The sequence below is a fragment of the Anolis carolinensis genome, chromosome 2 (assembly GCF_035594765.1).
Source record: "Anolis carolinensis isolate JA03-04 chromosome 2, rAnoCar3.1.pri, whole genome shotgun sequence".
Taxonomy (NCBI): Eukaryota; Metazoa; Chordata; class Lepidosauria; order Squamata; family Dactyloidae; genus Anolis; species Anolis carolinensis.
This window is the reverse complement of record NC_085842.1, coordinates 320,652,795-320,671,056: the sequence shown is the minus strand read 5'-3', so window position 1 is coordinate 320,671,056 and position 18,262 is coordinate 320,652,795. Positions and strand designations below refer to the sequence as shown.

Sequence of the window (18,262 nt, the reverse complement as noted above, 5' to 3'; positions counted from 1 at the left end):
AAGTGAATATGTTGGATAATAAGGAGAGATTAAGGAGAAGCCTATTAAACACCAAATTAGGTTATTATTTTACAAATTAAGCACCAAAACATCATGTTATACAACAAATTTGACAGAAAAAGTAGTTCAATATACAGTAATGCTATGTAGTAATTACTGTATTTACAAATTTAGCACCAAAATATCATGTTATACAACAAATTTGGCAGAAAAAGTAGTTCAATACACAGTAATGCTATGTAGTAATTACTGTATTTACGAATTTAGCACCAAAATATCATGATGTATTGAAAACATTGACTACAAAAATGTGTTGGATAATCCAGAACGTTGGATAAGCGAATGTTGGATAAGTGAGACTCTACTGTATATACATTATTTAACCTATTGATGCCTCGATTAATGTAATTTTATTGGTATCTATTTTTATTTTGAAATTTATCAGTAGCTGCTTCATTTCGCACCCTCAGCTTATACTCAGGTCAATAAATTAACCCAGTTTTTTGTGGTAAAATTAGGTGCCTCGGCTTATATTCCGGTCGGCTTATACTCGAGTATATACAATATTACTGTTGTTATTATTATTTCAAAGGCTGGATGGGCATCTATTGGGGATGCTTTGACTGTGCTTTTCCTGGATGGCCTCTGGAGTCTTCCAATGAAATAGTACCGTTAAGTTTATGTTGGTTAAAATCCTCCCCCCAAAAAATTGTGGATATGCAAATCTTTCTGAAATTTGGGGGGAATGACGCCCTGGTTATGTTGTATCATTTAAAATAGAAATTCAAGGGGATAGCTCTTTTTGTTTTTTAAAATGTTGTTCATAAAAACTTTTAAAATTTTAGAACTAGAAGTATTATGAAAGAATAGGTAAAGGTTTTCCCCTGACATGAAGTCTAGTCGTGTCTGACTCTGGGGGTTGGTGCTCATCTCCATCTCTAAGCCGAAGAGCCGGCATTGTCCGTAGACACCTCCAAGGTCATGTAGCCGGCATGACTGCATGCAGCGCCGTTACCTTCCTGCCAGAGCGGTACCTATTGATCTACTCACATTGGCATGTTTTCGAACTGCTAGGTTGGCAGAAGCTGGGGCTAACAATGGGAGCTCACCCCCCCACTCCCCGGATTTGAACTGGTCAGCAAATTCAGCAGGTTAGCGCTTTAACCCACTGCGCCACCGAGAGCTTATGAAATAATAAATGGATATAAATTATATAATTTTCTATGTGTAGCTCCTATGTGAATGATAGATAATTATAACAAATATTTTCATGCCTATTACTAATTTATTAACAAATGAAACTAACTTTAAGATATGTATATATTTGACTGCCATTAAGAATATTAAAAAACAGAGTTCGAATTTGTTAATAAGGAGAAGGAATATTACGCGGAATTGGAAGAGAAGAGAAAATAAGAAGGGACAAGAAAATATGATAAAATAAGCTAATACAGATCCGGAAGGACAACTTGGTACTCTTGCCAGAAATAATGTTAAAATGGGATTTTTGTTCCTTTTCCTTTTACTTCACTTCCTTTGTTTATTAAAGAATATGTATAATGATAATTCCACACACACCCCGACCCCTCCATGTCTCTGATGATACAATAGACTTATGTATAGAACTAATTAACTTACATGGCTCCACAATTCACATATTATATCTTTTAATGGTCCTTATTTTTCCCTTCCCCCCCCTTTTTGAGTTATATTTTTGTTATTTTGAAAACAAAATAAAACATAACTTATACAAAAAAAAATCCCAAAAATCAATTGATGTGCACATTTTTCTGAAACTTGGGCGGAATGATGCCCTTGTTATGTTGTATCATTGAAAACAGAAATTCAAAGGGATAGCTTTTGGAGTTTTTTTTAATGTTCATTAAAAAAATTTAAATTCTCAAAAATCAGTGGATGTGTGAAATATTCTGAAACTGGGGGAGTGGGGTTTAACAGTAGTAAATGTGTTCTACCATTGTAGCAAATTTCATTCCAATAGATCTAAAAAGGAGGGAGAAAAGAGTCCTGGAAGCTTCCCCACTTGCTCAATTGCTTAACGAAAAGTAACAAAAATTTCATTACATCACTATAGTTATGATATGGACCTCTTATGATAATTTGGAAACACTTTAGAAACAATTCACTGCCTCCCCTAATTTAGTAATGAGTATTGAAATATTTTTTTCCCATTGATCGCACCGGTTTATAGAGATGGACAGAACCCTCAGTTCCTTGGTGCTCAGCCACAGGTACCTTGGGTCACTTATAGAGGCAAAAGTACTCACCCATTCTCCAAAGGGCCAAAGCTGGGATAAAATTCCAAGGCAGACAGAAAGGTATCTGTTGCCTATTTGACACAGTTCGTGCCATAATGTAGGGTGCTCACTCAGGAGCGTCCAAATCAAGTACAATGTGAACGCATTTATTCCTATGACTAAAATGCATTCAAAATCAATCCAATAATCACTGTCTAGCACTGCCTCTTCCATCGCTGGGAACAAACCCAAGGTGGCAATGCCACCTTGGACCCTTGGCTAATGCTAGATGGAGAGGCAGGTGCAAAGGAGTCCAGTACACATCATAAAGACCTCCTGGTCCCCTATGAGCAACAGCCAAGGATCAGAAGAAACCTCAGGGTTTCATAAAGGTCTGACCCTCTGAGCAGTGATGGGTCAGAAGGCATCACCAGACCTCATAAAGGTCTCTAGGTCCCCTTTGGGCAGCAACCATGGGTCAGAAAAAACCTCAGGATTTCATAAAGGTCTGACCCTCTGAGATGTGGTGGGTCAGATGTCATAAAGGTCTCCAGGTCCCCTTTGGGCAGCAACCATGGGTCAGAAAAAACCTCAGGATTTCATAAAGGTCTGACCCTCTGAGCAGTGATGGGTTTGAAGGCATCACCAGACCTCATAAAGGTCTCCAGGTCCCCTTTGGGCAGCAACCATGGGTCAGAAAAAAACTCAGGATTTCATAAAGGTCTGACCCTCTGAGCAATGATGGGTTTGAAGGCATCACCAGACCTCATAAAGGTCTCCAGGTCCCCTTTGGGCAGCAACCATGGGTCAGAAAAAAACTCAGGATTTCATAAAGGTCTGACCCTCTGAGATGTGGTGGGTCAGATGTCATAAAGGTCTCCAGGTCCCCTTTGGGAAGCAACCACGGGTCTGAAGAAACCTCAGGATTTCATAAAGGTCTGACTCTCTGAGCAATGATGAGTCAGAAGGCATCACCAGACTTCATAAAGGTCTCCAGGTCCTCTTTGAGCAGCAACCATGGGTCAGAAGAAACCTCAGGATTTCATAAAGGTCTGACCCTCTGAACAGTGATGGGTTTGAAGGCATCACCAGGACTTCATAAAGGTCTCCAGGCCCCCTCTGGGCATCAATCTAAGTGAGCCAGATGTTTCTAATGCACAGTTCTCCTTACCCACACTCCAAAATGTGTTTCTAAAACTTGCCAAGATGAATAAAAACAAAAGAATTGATAATAAATGTTGGAAATGTAAGAAAAAAAGAAGGAACATGTGCTGGACCTGTCATAAAGCCCATGCATATTGGACAGCTGTTAAAGAAAAAATCCAAATAATTTTGCAACAGAATATACCATTTTCACCAGAAATATTTTGGTTGGGACTGGCAAATGATATCATCAATAAGAAAAATATGGGTTTTTTCAGCATGCTATAGCAGCCGTTCAAATAGTTTATGCCAGAAAACTGGAAAGAAAGTATTATTCCACCTGTAAAAGAAGGGTTGACTCCTAAACTCCTAAATTCTGCAGAATTTGATAAACTAACTTGTCTCCTTAGAAATGAAACAATACAATGTTTTCAAAATAATTGGAAGCCTTCTGCAAAATATATAGGTAGAACATTTAAATACTGGTCTATAATAGTGTTGAGCGATTGGTCAGATAGAAGAGCAAGATTATGCTAAATGTTGTACAGTTAGGTCACTTTTGAATACTTTATGTAAAATTTACATATATATAAACATGTTGCTTGATAGGACAAATTATTGCAAGAATCTGTCTCGGTGTAAGGTTAGGAAGTTTTCCTTCAAAGAAGACAATAGAGAATTCAGTAAAGAATACTGGTTAACATACCAACAAACATTAAAAAAGAATAGTAATAAATACATAATAAAAACTCATACAGAAATCCAACAAATATACAAGCAAATTTCGTGGTATCAATACTATCAATTACAAATAAATTTTAAGGAATATGTCAAAAAGGGCTTCAATCAAGACCAGGGAACATGGGAAATTATAATAAAAAAGATAAAAAGTTAATAGGAATATTATATTAACAACTGCTAAAATGGGCAACAGAAGAAGAATACATAAAAGAATGTATGATAAAATGGGCGAAAGACATAGGTCATAGTTTGAACCTGGAATATTGGGAAAAAATTTGGAAAGAAAAATTAAAATATACGGCTGCAACTGATATCAGAGAGAACTGGTATAAGATACAATATAGGTGGTACTACATGCCAGAAAAACTATCAAATTTTAATAAAAAGAAATCTAATATGTGCTGGGAATGCGGGAAAAAAATTGGGAATTTTTTTCATCAGTGGTGGACCTGTGAGAAAATTAAAGAATTTTGGAAGACTGTTTACGAAATGACACAAGAAATTTTAGGAATTAAATTTAAATCAGAACCAGAAATGTATTTATTAAGTTTTATGAACGCAAAATTTAAGAAAGACAAAGATAAAATATATTTTTTATCTAAGCACAGTGGCAAGATTAACAATTGCAAAGATCTCGAAAGGAAAAAGACTCCCAACCCCTGAAGAATGGATAATAAGAATACTAGACAGTACAAATGGATAAGTTAACACACAAAAAATAAGAGAAGAGAAAAACAAAATAGACTGGACAAACTTTATAAAATTCCTAACAAAAAGAAGAATGGATTTTACGATAGACCTGTCTAATATATAAAGTAGATTAAACGGAATACATAAAGACACAATTAATGAAAGAGACAACTCCGAAGCCAAGATGGGATGTATAACCCGATTTTTTCCTTCTCTTTTCTTCTTCTTCTTCTTCTTTGGTTTTTTTTTTACCCCTTATTTCTATGTTTATTTTTTTCTCTTGATACTTTCCCACTTTTCTATTGATATATTGTTCCACCACTTTCAATGTTTCACTATAAGAAAAAATTAAAATTATTCACAAAGAAGGCACATATGTTTTACCACTATTAGAAAGTGTAAAATTACTACTGTTAATTGATGGCTTTATATACCAATACTTATGTTATAATGTGTTACACTTTGGAAATAATAAAACAATTTAAAGGGCAAAATGTATTTGTAGATTTCTCTGGGTTCTCCAGTACAGTCCTGTAATGTGCTTCCAGCCAAATGTCGTCAACATATAGGGTTTCAGGTTTCCATGAAGGATGGAGGTCCTGGAAAATATCCCCGGTGTATACATAATATCCCCATATTGTTCTTTCATTTGGTATTTAGGCAGAAGGCAGAATGGCAACTTGTGTATAGCTATTTCCTGATAATCAAGTTTGTGTGCTGCCAATTTGGACTCTCCCTATTGCTGTTTTGAAAGCCAAGCAAGACTCTGCTCAGACAAAAAACAAGGTAGACAAGAATCGGAAGATCAATGGAATGTAAAGAACACATGAATTGGGGGAAAGATATCAATATCTTCTGAAGGAATACACAATTGATGAACAAATAAAAGACTCCATGATCCAATTGGCAAAAAACATAGGGCAAGCAATACACTTAGTAGAATAATGGGAAGAATTCTGGAAGAAAAGATTTCAATTTACAAAATGTTACTCAGTTAAAGAAAATGTTTACAAAACGATCTCCAGGTGGTACAAAACTCCAGAAAAACTCTCAAAGATAAATAAAAAATCGAAATTATGCTTGAAATGTAAGACAACAACTGGAACATTTTATCATATGTGCTGGACTTTGTTGTGGTTTGTGAAGAATCTGATGCTTCAGAGGATGAGGAAGGGGATTTTGTGGGGTCTCAGGAGGGGGTTTGGGGGAATGGAGAATGGAAGTGGCATGGAGAGATTTGTTAGTGAACATCCCGGTAGTTCACAGGATGTTAGAGAAAGTGAAATCTGTTCCCATGAGAATCTGCCACAGTTTGCTCCTGAGAGGAATGTGGGGTAGTGTGAGTCTGTTACTAGGTCAGAGCAGCTGCAGCTGTGCTGAGAGAATGTGAAAGAGAGACAGACTCGCTTTTCCCAGTGGCTTTGAGATAAGCAGTGAAGAACCAGGTGTATGAGAAATTATGTTATGGGAAGGAATTGAGGCTTTTAAGCGGGCTCCAAGCAGACTGCTCTTTGTGAGAATAACATTGCATTTCAAGTTGGAACAACTCTGAAGTTCTATGGCCTTGCTTTAAGTGTTCAAGTTTCTGGATCTTGGGTCTTGTTCATGTTTGTTTGTTTATGTTTCAAGTTCCTGCATATTAATTCCTGTTCCTGTCTTCATGGTTTTTGGTCTGGTTTATCCTCTGATTGATGACTGATTGATGACTGGCAAATAGAGGGAGAAAACGTGGAGAGAGTGACAGACATTATATTTCTAGGTATGAAGATGACTGTAAATGCAGACTGCAGCAAGGAAATAAGAAGACGTTTCCTTCTTGGGAGGAGAGCAATGGCCAACCTTGACAAAACAGTGAAGAGCAGAGACATCACACTGGCAATGAAGTTCCGCATAGTGAAAGCAGTGGTGTTCCCCATAGCAACCTATGGATGCGAGAGCTGGACCATAAGGAAGGCTGAGCGAAGGAAGATAGATGCTTTTGAACTTTGGTGCTGGAGAAAAATCCTGAGCATGCCTTGGACTGCAAGAAGATCCAACCAGTCCATCCTCTAGAAAATAATACCTGGCTGCTCACTGGAGGGAAGGAGATTAGAGGCAAAGATGAAGTCCTTTGCCACATCATGAGAAGACAGGAAAGCTTGGAAAAGATCATGATGCTGGGAAGGAAGGAAAAAGGAAGAGAGGCCGACCAAGGGCGAGATGGATGGACGTTATCCTTGAAGTGACTGGTATGAACTTGAAGGAACTGGAGGTGGCAACGGCCGACAGGGAGCTCTGGCGTGGACTGGTCCATGAGGTCATGAAGAGTCGGAAACAAAGAAGATCCTCTGTTTTGTTCTCAAGTTCTGGATATAACTTTGATCAAGTATATGGATTTGGCCTTGCTTCACTGTATTGATTCAAAGCGCAGTCCCAAGTTTTTTAATTCCTGTGATCTGATTCATGATTGTCACCTCTACTCAAAAACTTTGGAAATTCTGGATTTGTCTGAAGCAGCAGAAAATAAATTTGCTGCACCTTGCACAGGACATCCCTTTAGATAGATGGCCATAGGCCAGAGTCAATAGCTTTCAGCTACACATTCAAGCACCAGCAGTGCAATGTGGATTATCAGGATCGGCAGCAAACGATGAGCTTCCTACTTTGGGCGACTTTGTGCCTCCACTCCTCCTTTGTTTGCCTTTATAATGGATACCTTGGCTCTCTTCCAGTTTTCAGGCATGTTCCCCTCCCTCAAGCTCTTTAGTATTCTCTGCCACCCTTCAGAAAGCTCTGCTTCCAAAGAGGGGGGGGGGGTCCTTCCTTTGTCCTAAAGTTTCAGAATATTTATATTGAGCATCCCTCTCCAGACACATAGTTAGGAAGGTGGGGCCTTCCTTCCCAAAGAAGAACTCTGTGTGGCTCCAAAGCTTTCGCTGCTTTTTACTATCGGGAGGTAAGGCAAGGACAGGCGTCTCTGGGCAATGTCACATTTTGTTCTGAGAGATGCAAATTGCATGTCCCTGAGTCTCTCCTTTGTGGATCCGCAGCTCATTGTCGCTTTGAGCACTAGCATCTGTTGGGTAGAGGGACCCTTGTTTTCTTATGGCATTTGTTTGTCTCTTAGCATCTTTTCTTCTTTCCCTTCCAGCCCGTTTCCGGACGGACGCAAACTGAAGCAGCTTCCCCTCTGCAATCCAATTTGCTCTTTACAAAAGAAAACTCCTTGTTCTCTCTCCCTGTCCTTTGCTCCTGGTTTTCTTTGCTGGGAGGGACACAATGGGGCTTTTCAAAAGTGGCCCAAATTGGACGTTCCTCCTTTTGTGGCTCCAGGGTAAGTTCGTTTTTCCGTCTATTTCTAATTTATTCATAATTTGGGAATGTTCTTCTTGTCGGTAAGATTAGATGTTTCCTGCTTGTGGGAACTACTTTAGTTTGCCTCCCCTGTTTGGTCTGCTTTTTGTTTGTTGTGAAGCCAGATCGCTTGGCAACATCTGAAGGATTCAGTGTGCAAATATATAAATATATATACTAACTTGGGTCCCTGGAGTTGCCCAGGTAATTTGAAAAAGTCAGTTTTTTAATTGTACAAAACGCATAAGGTCGTGGCTGAACTACAACTCACATCATGCCAGGTTAACCCCCAGAAACTCCATCAGTACTTAAAGTTTGTTATGTTGGGAAAGTTTGCTCTGGATGCATCATGGGTGGGGTTCATTGTGCTCTCTGACTGTAGGGCAAACTACAACTCCCACTATAGCCAGTCAGTCCGCTCAAACCCTTTCAGTAGATTGAGTTCATCATGGGCTTCTGTATGCCAAATTTGGTCCAGATCCATCATTGGTGAAGGTCAGTTTCCCTGGCTGTGGGCGAACTACAACTCCCAGAAAGGAAGGTCAGTTCCCCACAAACCCCTCCAGTAATCAAATTTCAGCATATCAGGTCTGTGTGGAAAGTTTGGCCCACATCCATCGATGTTTGGGTTCACAGTGCTCTCTGGATGTAGGTGAACTACAACTCCCCCAAAGACCTCCAGTAATTTTTGCTGATCATAGGAGCTCTGTGTGCCAAGTTAGTTCCAGGTCCATCGTTGGTGGAGTTCAGGGTGCTTTTAGATTGCAGATGAACTATACATTCCAATCCCTGCAACTCCTATAAATCATGGTAAATTCTCTCTAGTATGTTCAGTTGCTGATCAATTCCTCTGTTTGATGTGCGCCATAGAAAAGAATAGGAAAGGGTTATGGGAGAGGCAGTGGGCGGGATCATGCAAATTCCAAACCAATGGAGACAGTCAGAACACTGGGATGTCTGTGGTGGAGGAAACACATAAAAACTAGGATGAAATTGTCCCTGTAGGAAAACCTTCACTTGGGTGGTGGGAAGGATGGTGTTTGTGAAGGACTTTGTCAGGGTTCTTGGACATGTTTACGGTTCCCTCTATAATCTGAAATGTCATTGAAGGGAGGGCCATTGGTGTCTCCTGGGTAGTGGGAGCTATAGCTGTTTGTGGAAGTGGGAGCTTGTCTGTGTAAATGGACACCCCAGCTACATACAGATTTTCACTTTTATCATGTGTATAATACGGGCAGAAGAGCTTGTCAATCCTCTTGGATTGATATGAAACCCTACTCACTTCTGTTCCCCCTTCCCAAGGAAAATTATTGGTGAATTAGGAGAATTAGGGATACACCTACACTGAAGAATTAACCCAGTTTGACATCACTGTAACTGGCATGGCTTGGTGCTATAGAATCCTAGGAATTGTAATTGTACAGTGTGTTTGAAAAAGAACTCCCTAGTTTTAAGTATATATACAGTGAAACTAGGGAGTTCTTTTTCAAACGCCCTGTATTAAGTCTTTAGCCTTCTCTGCCAGAGTGCTGGTGCTGTGCCAATCTGCAACGCTTATGATTCCATAACATTTAGCCATGGTGAGGTAAAGTGGTGAAAATTGCATTATTTTGACAGAGTAGGTTTTCCCTTTTGAGTTAGAGATCTTGATTTAACATGCCATTGGCTTGGAGAAAGGGAACTACGAAGCTTTACTGTAGGAACTCTGTTCTAAGACAGGAAAGTTACTCAAGAGGCCTGACCCGACCTAGCTACAACTTGAAAGGTCAAGATTCGTGGGAAGCAGAAGAGGTGGAGAAGCATCCCAAAGAGCATCCGTTTGTATCACAGAGGAGTCACAATAGCTAAACAGAGGTCTAACTATCTAACCCTATTACTCCTACCCACTTTTCGCTTCACTGCTGCATTTCCAACAAGGACTGCTTTTGCACCCGTCCAGGGCCGGCCCTAGGCAATTTTCAAGTGTAAGCAAACAGTATTTTGTCCCCCACCTCCAAATGAAGTGAGAGTGGAAGAAGGGAGCCATGGAGATGTCCCCAAAGTCCCGGGCCTTTACCAGAGGGAAGAGTTTCCTCCCTCCGGCAAAGGCCCGGTTTAAAGAAACCCGGGGCGCGTTGCTGTTTCCTAGAAGTTTTGTTTGCCCACCTCTCTCTCTCTCTCTGGGCACTGAACCGGGCACCTCAATAGCGCCCCCAGGGGATTGGCGCCTTCCGCATTTGCGTACTTTGTGTATAGGTTTAGCCGCCCCTGCACCCGTCTAACTTGTGCACCTTCTCAGCCTCTTTGGGGACCTGCCTTACCTGGCCACCGGGACATATTGAGTTCATTCCCATTGGGATAACTGTAAGGAACTATGTGGGGATGGTTTTGAAGGCTTAGAAATGTCACTTGGTACAAGAGCTGCAGCCAGGGGTTTAACTGGTTAAAGGATTACGCAGCTTTCTTACAGAAAGTGTTGACTTTCTGTAGTTTTTACTGTATCCTAATTTACCAGGCATGGGCAAACTTCAGCCCTCCAGGTGTTTTGGACTTCAGGTGTACTGGCTGTTAGGGATTGTGGGAGTTGAAGTCCAAAACACCTGGAGGGCCGAAGTTTGCCCAGGCTTGGTGTAGAAGCTTAAACAGGATTGCATTGTTTGCTTTTCTCTGGCCCCGTTCAGTGCTCAGCTCACGTTGAGAGATCCCCTTCTTGCAAAAACCAAATACTTATTGGGATCTTCCTGTAAGGAAACAGTGAAAGCTTTTCATCTATTGTATGCTCATTTCCCAGCCAAGTTCCTTTGACACAGCCAGGCTGATCTTTGGGGTTTTTTTGTGGCACCTTATTAAAGGTATTGTACTTCATGTCCAAAGGAACAGGAAGCTCTCTATAGAGTTTTGGACTTATTATGAAGCAAAGAGAAGGGGTGGGGAACACCCTGTTTTCTAAAGCACACAAGGAAGGATTGGGTCCCTGCTGCACATGAACAATGTCCTATTTTTAGGGGGCCAAAACCTGAGGCTGAGGGAAGATCCTAATTCGTGGCTTGCTGGAGGGATGTGGATGGAAACATCCTCCTCCTTTGACTTCCAACAGCAGCTAAAAAACCCTCCTCTTCCCAAGGCAGTTGCTGGCTATTAAGGAGGGCTAGTGGAGGGTCAGGAGATGTTGCAGATGTAGATATGAGGGTGAATTCAGACTAGGATTGTGGATAAGGAGGGTCCATGCCTGGTGAGCATTTATGCTAAAGCCCAAAGTTCCCAACTGATGAACAACACACTCACCAGGTGAAAGCAGCCACAGAGGTTAATTAGCAATCCAATCCAAAAGGATACAAGTACAGTTGGCACCAAATGTACAAGCATAACCATGAATACAGAGACACAAGGTTTATGTTGATTAAGTGGTGGAGTTATATGAATTAGGGAAAAATCATCCTCAAGACATGTGTTACTAGAAGAAACGGGTCATGAAAGGGGTAAGATGATGCCTGGTATCAAATTAGAAGCACATTGAATGTTGTTGTTGTTGTCTTATTCCCTTCAGCATCGGGAGGAGAGAGTTTCCTCATCAAAAACTCCCGGCTGGGGAAGTGCATCCACGTCTTCCCCCACGCGGTTGACCAAGTGGGCCTCTCCGAATGCAAGCCCCATTCCCTCCACCATCAATGGCGCTGGAACCTGGCTGTGAAGGCCGTGGTCAGCCTCGCAACCAAGCAATGCCTGTCGGTCTCCCACCCAGAAGAGTTTGCCTTGGCACAGCTAGCGGCCTGCGAAGAAGAAGGGTCACCCCAGGGCTGGGCCTGCAGCCAAAAGGGACACCTCACCCTGCAAGGCTCTGGCCTCCACCTCACCACCAAACCTGGTGGGCACAAGGCCTTCCTGTCCAAAGAGAAGGACAAGTTCAGCAGGTGGAAGACGCTCACTGACAAGATAGTCTGTGCTGGAGAACCAGACGTGATGGATCCTGGATTTGGAGATCAAGTGGAGGAATCTCTAGACCCCCTGGAGTGGGTCCCAGAAAGTATATTTCCATTTTAATCATATAGAATCATAGAATTGCAGGAGTTGGAAGATAACCCAAGGGCCATCCAGTCCAACCCCCTTCTGTCATACAGGAAGATCCAATCCAAATACCATCCAGCCTCTGCTTAAAAACCTCCAGAGAAGGAGGTGCCATCAGACTCCCAGTCAGTAACATATTCCAGTGTGAAAGCATTTACCCTTATGGGTTCTTCCTAATATTGAGGTGGAATCTCTTTTCCTGCAATTTGAACCCATTGATCCATTGTGCCCTAGTTTCTATGCACAGAAATCAAGCTGCTCCCCTCCTTAATGTGACGTCACAAAATCACAGGATTGGAGAAGACTAGTGCTTTGAATGCGATTTCCTGCTTCTTGGCAGGGGGTTGGACTGGATGGCCCATGAGGTCTCTTCCAACTCTACTATTCTATGATTCTATGATTCTATGACTACAGAGGCCATCCAATCCAACCCCATTCGGCCATGCAGGAGCATGCAATCCAAGCACCTGCAACAAAGAAGGAGACTTCACCAAACTCAGAGAAAGTATATCTCACTGGCAAATAGCTGTTGTTGTCAGGAGGTTCTTCCTAATGTTTAAGTGGAATCTCTTTCTGGCAGTTTGAATTGATTGACTCTTTGTCTTTAGAGTAGAAGAAAACAGCCTAGAACTAGAACTTCCCTCAATCCTACGGACAAAGCCTAGAATTGCATTGACTTTTTGAGCTGTCGCATCACACTCTTGACTCATGTTCAGCTCATGGTCTATTAGATCCCTTTCGCATAGACTGTTTCCAAGCCAGGTGTCACCCATCCTATATGTTCCTCCCAGCAAGGAATGCCTGGCAATTTGCAATACAAATTACACCAGAATACAGGACCACCCCCATATCTGCAAGGGATGCATTGCCCGACCTCTCATTACTTTGTGAAACCACAGTTAATAACAAACCCTTTTGCAATGAAGGATGCATGACTTTAGAATTCCATGGCATAGACAGAGTCACACCGGAGAACCTAGAAAATACATAGAAAGGTTGTTTTGTCATATGTGGATAAATGAAACCGCAGATAAGGGTCCCATGGATATGAGAGTTGTAGTGTATAGTTAAACCAGCCAACATGGCCACTTCATTTCTGTACTTGGATGTTCGCTGACACACTGATCCCTGCATCTTTTATAGCCAGAAGAAATGTTGATGACCACCTCTTGGCATCTTTCTTCCTAGGTAAATCTACAGCTTCTCTTGAGCTTCACATGACGTTTTCTGTTGAGGCTACCACTGTCCCTCCAGCCACCATTTGGGAAGATTTTTCTAACATCACCAGCACTTTTTCAAAAAATGAGGATGGGGACTTTGTAGAAGATCAAGGTGAGTATTGTAAACAGAGCTGTCACCAAGGCAGAAGAAGACAGGAGAACTTTATAGGGCAAGGAGTACTTTATCTGTTTAGGAATTAGTCCAAAAACAGGAAATTTCTAATGTCCTCTTTCCAGCATATGATGATGATTATGATGAAGCTCAAAAAGCAATGGTCCCCCATTATTCTTTTCCTGATGGAAACTGGTATTCAGAGCTAGACGTCATTGGAAGCTTTTAGGTTCCACGATTCATAGGCAGTGAATGAACTGAGTATTTTTCTGAATCAGTGTAGTTCTCTTAGGGTGCATCTCCACTGTAGAATTAATGCATTTTGACACTACTTTAATTGTCATGGCCAATATGGGATCATGGAATATGGAATTATGGCTGCTGCAGTTTTACAAGATATTTAGCTTTCTCTGGCAAAGTGCACTGGTACGTCACCAAACTATAAATGCCAGGATTCCAAAAGATTGAGCCATGGCAGTCAAGGAGGGGCCAAACTATATTAATTCTTCAGTGTAGATGCACCGGTAGTCATCTAAATCCATGGCCATCATGAATTAGAGCCTCTCAGTCTGGTGTTTTACATATTTACATTGCTCGTCTGCTATGAAAGTAGTTGGATGTTTTCTATCTGATGTAGAATGTTTGCATTCAATTCAAGGTTATGGAGGCAGACTTGTGCATGAAATTGTGCCCTGTGCATTTACAGAGCATCGTATAGCTGCTACATTGTTTTCCAGCTTTGAAGCTATGATATATCTGGATTTCTTGTTGTTCTTGTGTGTCTTCTGACTTATGGCGACCCTAAGGTGAACGTGTTACAGGGTTTTCTTGGCAAGATCTGTTCAGAGGAGGTTTGCCATTGCTTTTCTCTGAGGCTGAGAGAGTGTAAGTCAAGAACTATCAAGATCAAAAGTGGGACAAAACAAGGTTGTCCTCTCTCCCCGTAGTATATTTGCCATGACAACAGAACCTTTAACTAATTTAATTAGAAATGAATAAAAAATAAAAGGATTAGGTAGGGAAGAAATAAAAGTAAAATTATATGCTGATGATGCCACAATAATATTAGGGACAGCAGGGAAATCCGTAAAGGAAATAGTAAATTAAAAAATTGAAAACATATCAGGTCTTGCAATAAATCTTGAAAAATCAAGAGATTTCCTGAGTCATAGTCCAATATTTGACAAACTGTATCTTGCGGGATTAGATGGATGGAAATCCAGAGACATTGTTCTTCTCTTTCCTCCCTTCTGCTTCATTTTCCTTTCCTTTTCTTGCAATCATGCTAATTCCACCTCTGTAGCTTTTGGTGCTGCCATCAATCTGCACTGATGATGATTATGATGATGATGATATTTCTTCATACCTCACTTTCCCCTCTTAAACAAGACTCTTAAATGATACTGAAAGGAATAGAATTTTGAAACTCAGGGGCATGAGTGCCAACCAAGATTGTGTAAACAGAGGTACCTCCTTTTGCTCCAAGTCATTTAATCTCATTCTCCGTATTTTTATTTCCCCGCCAGAGAGATACACCCATCATAAAAAGCATCCAAGGAAAGCTGCAGGTTCCCGACATCCAGGTAGGATGGAAGCCAAAAAAAGGGAAATAGAATATTCAAGGAAAACAAATACTCCTGGAATTCACTATGAGAAAATATAGCGGTGGCTTTTTGTGTTGGTGAAAGGCATTGAAACAGCACCAGATCTTGTCTGATCTTTGGAAGCAGGAACAGTACTGGTTAATACTTGGATGGGAAACTGCCAATGAATCCCAAGCACTCTTAAGCTCTGTTTCAGAGGAAGGAACTGGCAAAACCTCCTCTGAGTCTTCCCTGCTTCCAAAAAGCCTATGAAATACATATGGTCACTATAAATCGACAGGGGACTTGAAGGCACACCTGAGAACAGTGCTGCCCTCCAGATGTTCTTTGACGGCATTTCCCATCTTTCATCATTATTGGATGTACTGGATGAGTCTGTAGGGAGTTGCAGTCCTCAAGCAACATCTGAATGCTACTGTGATTCCCACCTCTTGATTATACAAACTGAAAAGGCAGTTTAAGGATGCAATCTGGCACACATATTTCTGGGACTAAGTCCCATTGGACTGAACGGGCTCTATGTCTGAGTACATATGTATATGATTGAATTGCAAGGGAATCTCCTGGGCACGAGCAGAGAGTCGTCCAGATAATGGCAGCATCTTGTTGATTGTCCTCAAAATCTCTCAAAGAGATGTTCTCTATGCAAAGGGCTTTCAGCTATCGTGGCTAATAATACCATTTTTGTTCCTGGATTATAGGTGTCATTTCCTAATATACAATTCTGTGTTCAGGTACCAACTGGAAAACAGTCATGCTTGTCCTCAGTCCGGTGGCTTTTATCCTGGGACTGGTCATTCTCCTGCTCAATATCCACTACAACAGGTAAGTTGACTTGATGCAATATTAACATAAATAGAATACCAGCCTCACATCAGGGAGGGAAACTTGACATCCTAATGGAATACGATTTATGGCAATCTCCTTCACATTCTTTGTCTGGAATTGCTCCCAAGGCACCTCTCACCACTGGAACTATAGTTGTTTTCTTTTCTCAAAGTGAGCCAATCTCATAGCCTTCCAAGGAAAGAGACCCCAGAACTTTGGGCAGCCACTAAGGCCCCTTCTACACTGCCATATAAAGTCCAGATTATCTGCCTTGAACTGGATTATATGGCAGTGTAGACTCATAATTCTGGGGTGTTGGGTGAATTTTGGGCTGTGTGGCCAACGCGTCCTAGCAGAATCTTCTCCTGACATTTCAAGTGCATCTGTTTTTATTCTGTTTATTGTTCTATGTGTTTTATTGCTTAACAGTTTTAACTGTTTTAATTGATGGGATATGTTTTATTATGTTTTTAATGGCGTTGAATCTTGCCAGAGTTGTAAGCCGCCTGGAGTCCCCCACAGGTTTAGAATGACGGGGTATAAATGAAGCAAATAAACAAATCTGTGGCTGGCAACCTCTGAGGATCTGATGGTGATACTTTTCCAAGAATATTCTGCTAATATTAATAATTAAATATTATTAATAATATTTATTATATTAATATTAATATTAATAATACTTATTATATTAATTATTAAATATTATTAATTAATACATATATATTATTAATATCCAAGTAATTAATTAACTCTAACAGCGCTCCATGCAGTCATGCCGGCCACATGACCTTGGAGATGTCTATGGACAATGCCGGCTCTTCGACTTAGAAATGGAGATTAGCACCAACCCACCGAGTTGGTCACGACTGGGGAAACCTTTACTAAGTTATTAATTGATATTAAAATATACATTTTATTAATTAATAAGATAGTTGCATGGGAGCCTTTTATTACCTTTCTGCTGAAGTGGTATCTATTGATCTACTCACATTTGCATGTTTTCAAACTGCTAGATTGGCAGGAACTATATTATTATTATTATTATTATTATTATTATTATTATTATTATTATTATTATTATTCTATCATATAACTAGGGCTGAAAGCGGGAACTCACCCTGACAGGCTTCGAACTGCCAGCCTTAAGGCCAGCAAATTCAACAGTTCAATGGTTTAAAAGCTGGGGTATAAACATAATAATAATACACAACAACAACAACTGAGGAGCAGGAAATCTTTCACACAGATCAGGGATCTTGGCTGATTAATTTGTGCCTTGGCATCATTGAACACATAAGTTTCAATGGGCAAATGCTCATGTACCATACTGGGAAGCCTCATTCTGGATTTCAGAGCATATCACCTTGTAAATAATGTCATTGGGTTTCCGATTTAGGAAGAAGAAGAGGATGTTGTCTGCTTTGAAGAGCCGGCAGGTGAGGCAGGAGGAGGGCCTGTCCTTACCTGGGACACCTGCCTCCAGCCCTAAGGTGCAGGTGGCCCCAGCGTTCCCTTCGCCTTCGCTAAAACACGGGGAGATTCTGATCGAATGGAAGGACGGGACCATCACCCCTCTCTTTGACGGCACGAGCGAGCAGAGATGCTAAATGGGACTTGAGCTGAAGGTGTTGCTTTTAAGTGGAGTTTATTTGCACAAAGTGCCTTTGTACTGCCTTTATTTAGAGCTGGCATGGGCAAACTTTGGCTCTCCCTCCAGGTGTTTTGGACTTCAACTCCCACAATTCCTAACAGCCGGTAGGCTGTTAGGAATTGTGGGAGTTGAAGTCCAAAACACCTGGAGGGAGAGCCAAAGTTTGCCCCTACCCACTCTAGATCAACCATGCTTTACCATCTAGCTGTCACTAACCAAACACCCTCATTCAAATGCTGCTTGTTTTAAAATAAATAAAATACTCAATGTCAGTGTGGATACAACTGTTTCTCATACTGGCCATTACAAGTTTGCATAGATCACCCCAATAAAGGTCTGCATTTGCCTCCTGGTCCCAAAAGTGTTGGACTGTTCACTGCAGTTTTAATCCAGATTTCAGATGGGTCAACCAAGGTAAAGAGACATACTTGGGTGGAGCAATGTGAAGAACTCAGAGCCCTTCTACTCTACGATATAATCCAGAATATCAAGGCAGATAATCCACATTATCTGCGTTGAACTGGATTATCTGATTCTACACAAAATCCAGTTCAAAGCAGATAATCTGGATTTTATGCAGCTGTGTAAAGGGGGCCTCAGACTATTTATTTGTTTGTGCCTATATTTGTACTCCACTTTTC

At 41.0% G+C, this 18,262-nt stretch overlaps 2 protein-coding genes across 4 annotated transcripts in view; one reads left to right on the top strand and one right to left on the bottom strand.

The window, feature by feature from the left end:
• The window catches only part of spata31f1 (SPATA31 subfamily F member 1), a 41,074-nt gene that overhangs the window by 17,719 nt on the left and 5,093 nt on the right, over positions 1–18,262 (bottom strand). Inside the window, exon 1 of one of the 2 annotated variants that reach the window (XM_062972604.1) lies at positions 2,286–2,819. The exons of the other annotated variant lie outside the window; for it this stretch is intronic. Coding sequence (XP_062828674.1) covers positions 2,286–2,489 — 204 coding nt within the window. The 5' untranslated portion in view covers positions 2,490–2,819. Of the gene's footprint in view, positions 1–2,285; positions 2,820–18,262 lie in introns of those variants that run through there. 2 annotated transcript variants of the gene reach the window in all.
• On the top strand, positions 7,605–17,974 carry LOC103280372 (uncharacterized). 2 transcript variants are annotated; one of them, XM_008119171.3, is made up of 7 exons: positions 7,605–7,764; positions 7,960–8,142; positions 11,689–12,165; positions 13,395–13,538; positions 15,065–15,121; positions 15,877–15,967; positions 17,367–17,974. In XM_008119171.3, exons 2-7 carry the CDS (start codon positions 8,088–8,090, stop codon positions 17,575–17,577), a joined length of 1,035 nt encoding a protein of 344 aa, XP_008117378.1. In that variant the 5' UTR covers positions 7,605–7,764; positions 7,960–8,087; the 3' UTR covers positions 17,578–17,974. The 2 variants fall into 2 exon arrangements, with proteins under 2 accessions (XP_008117378.1, XP_062828677.1); XM_062972607.1 differs by lacking the exon at positions 15,065–15,121.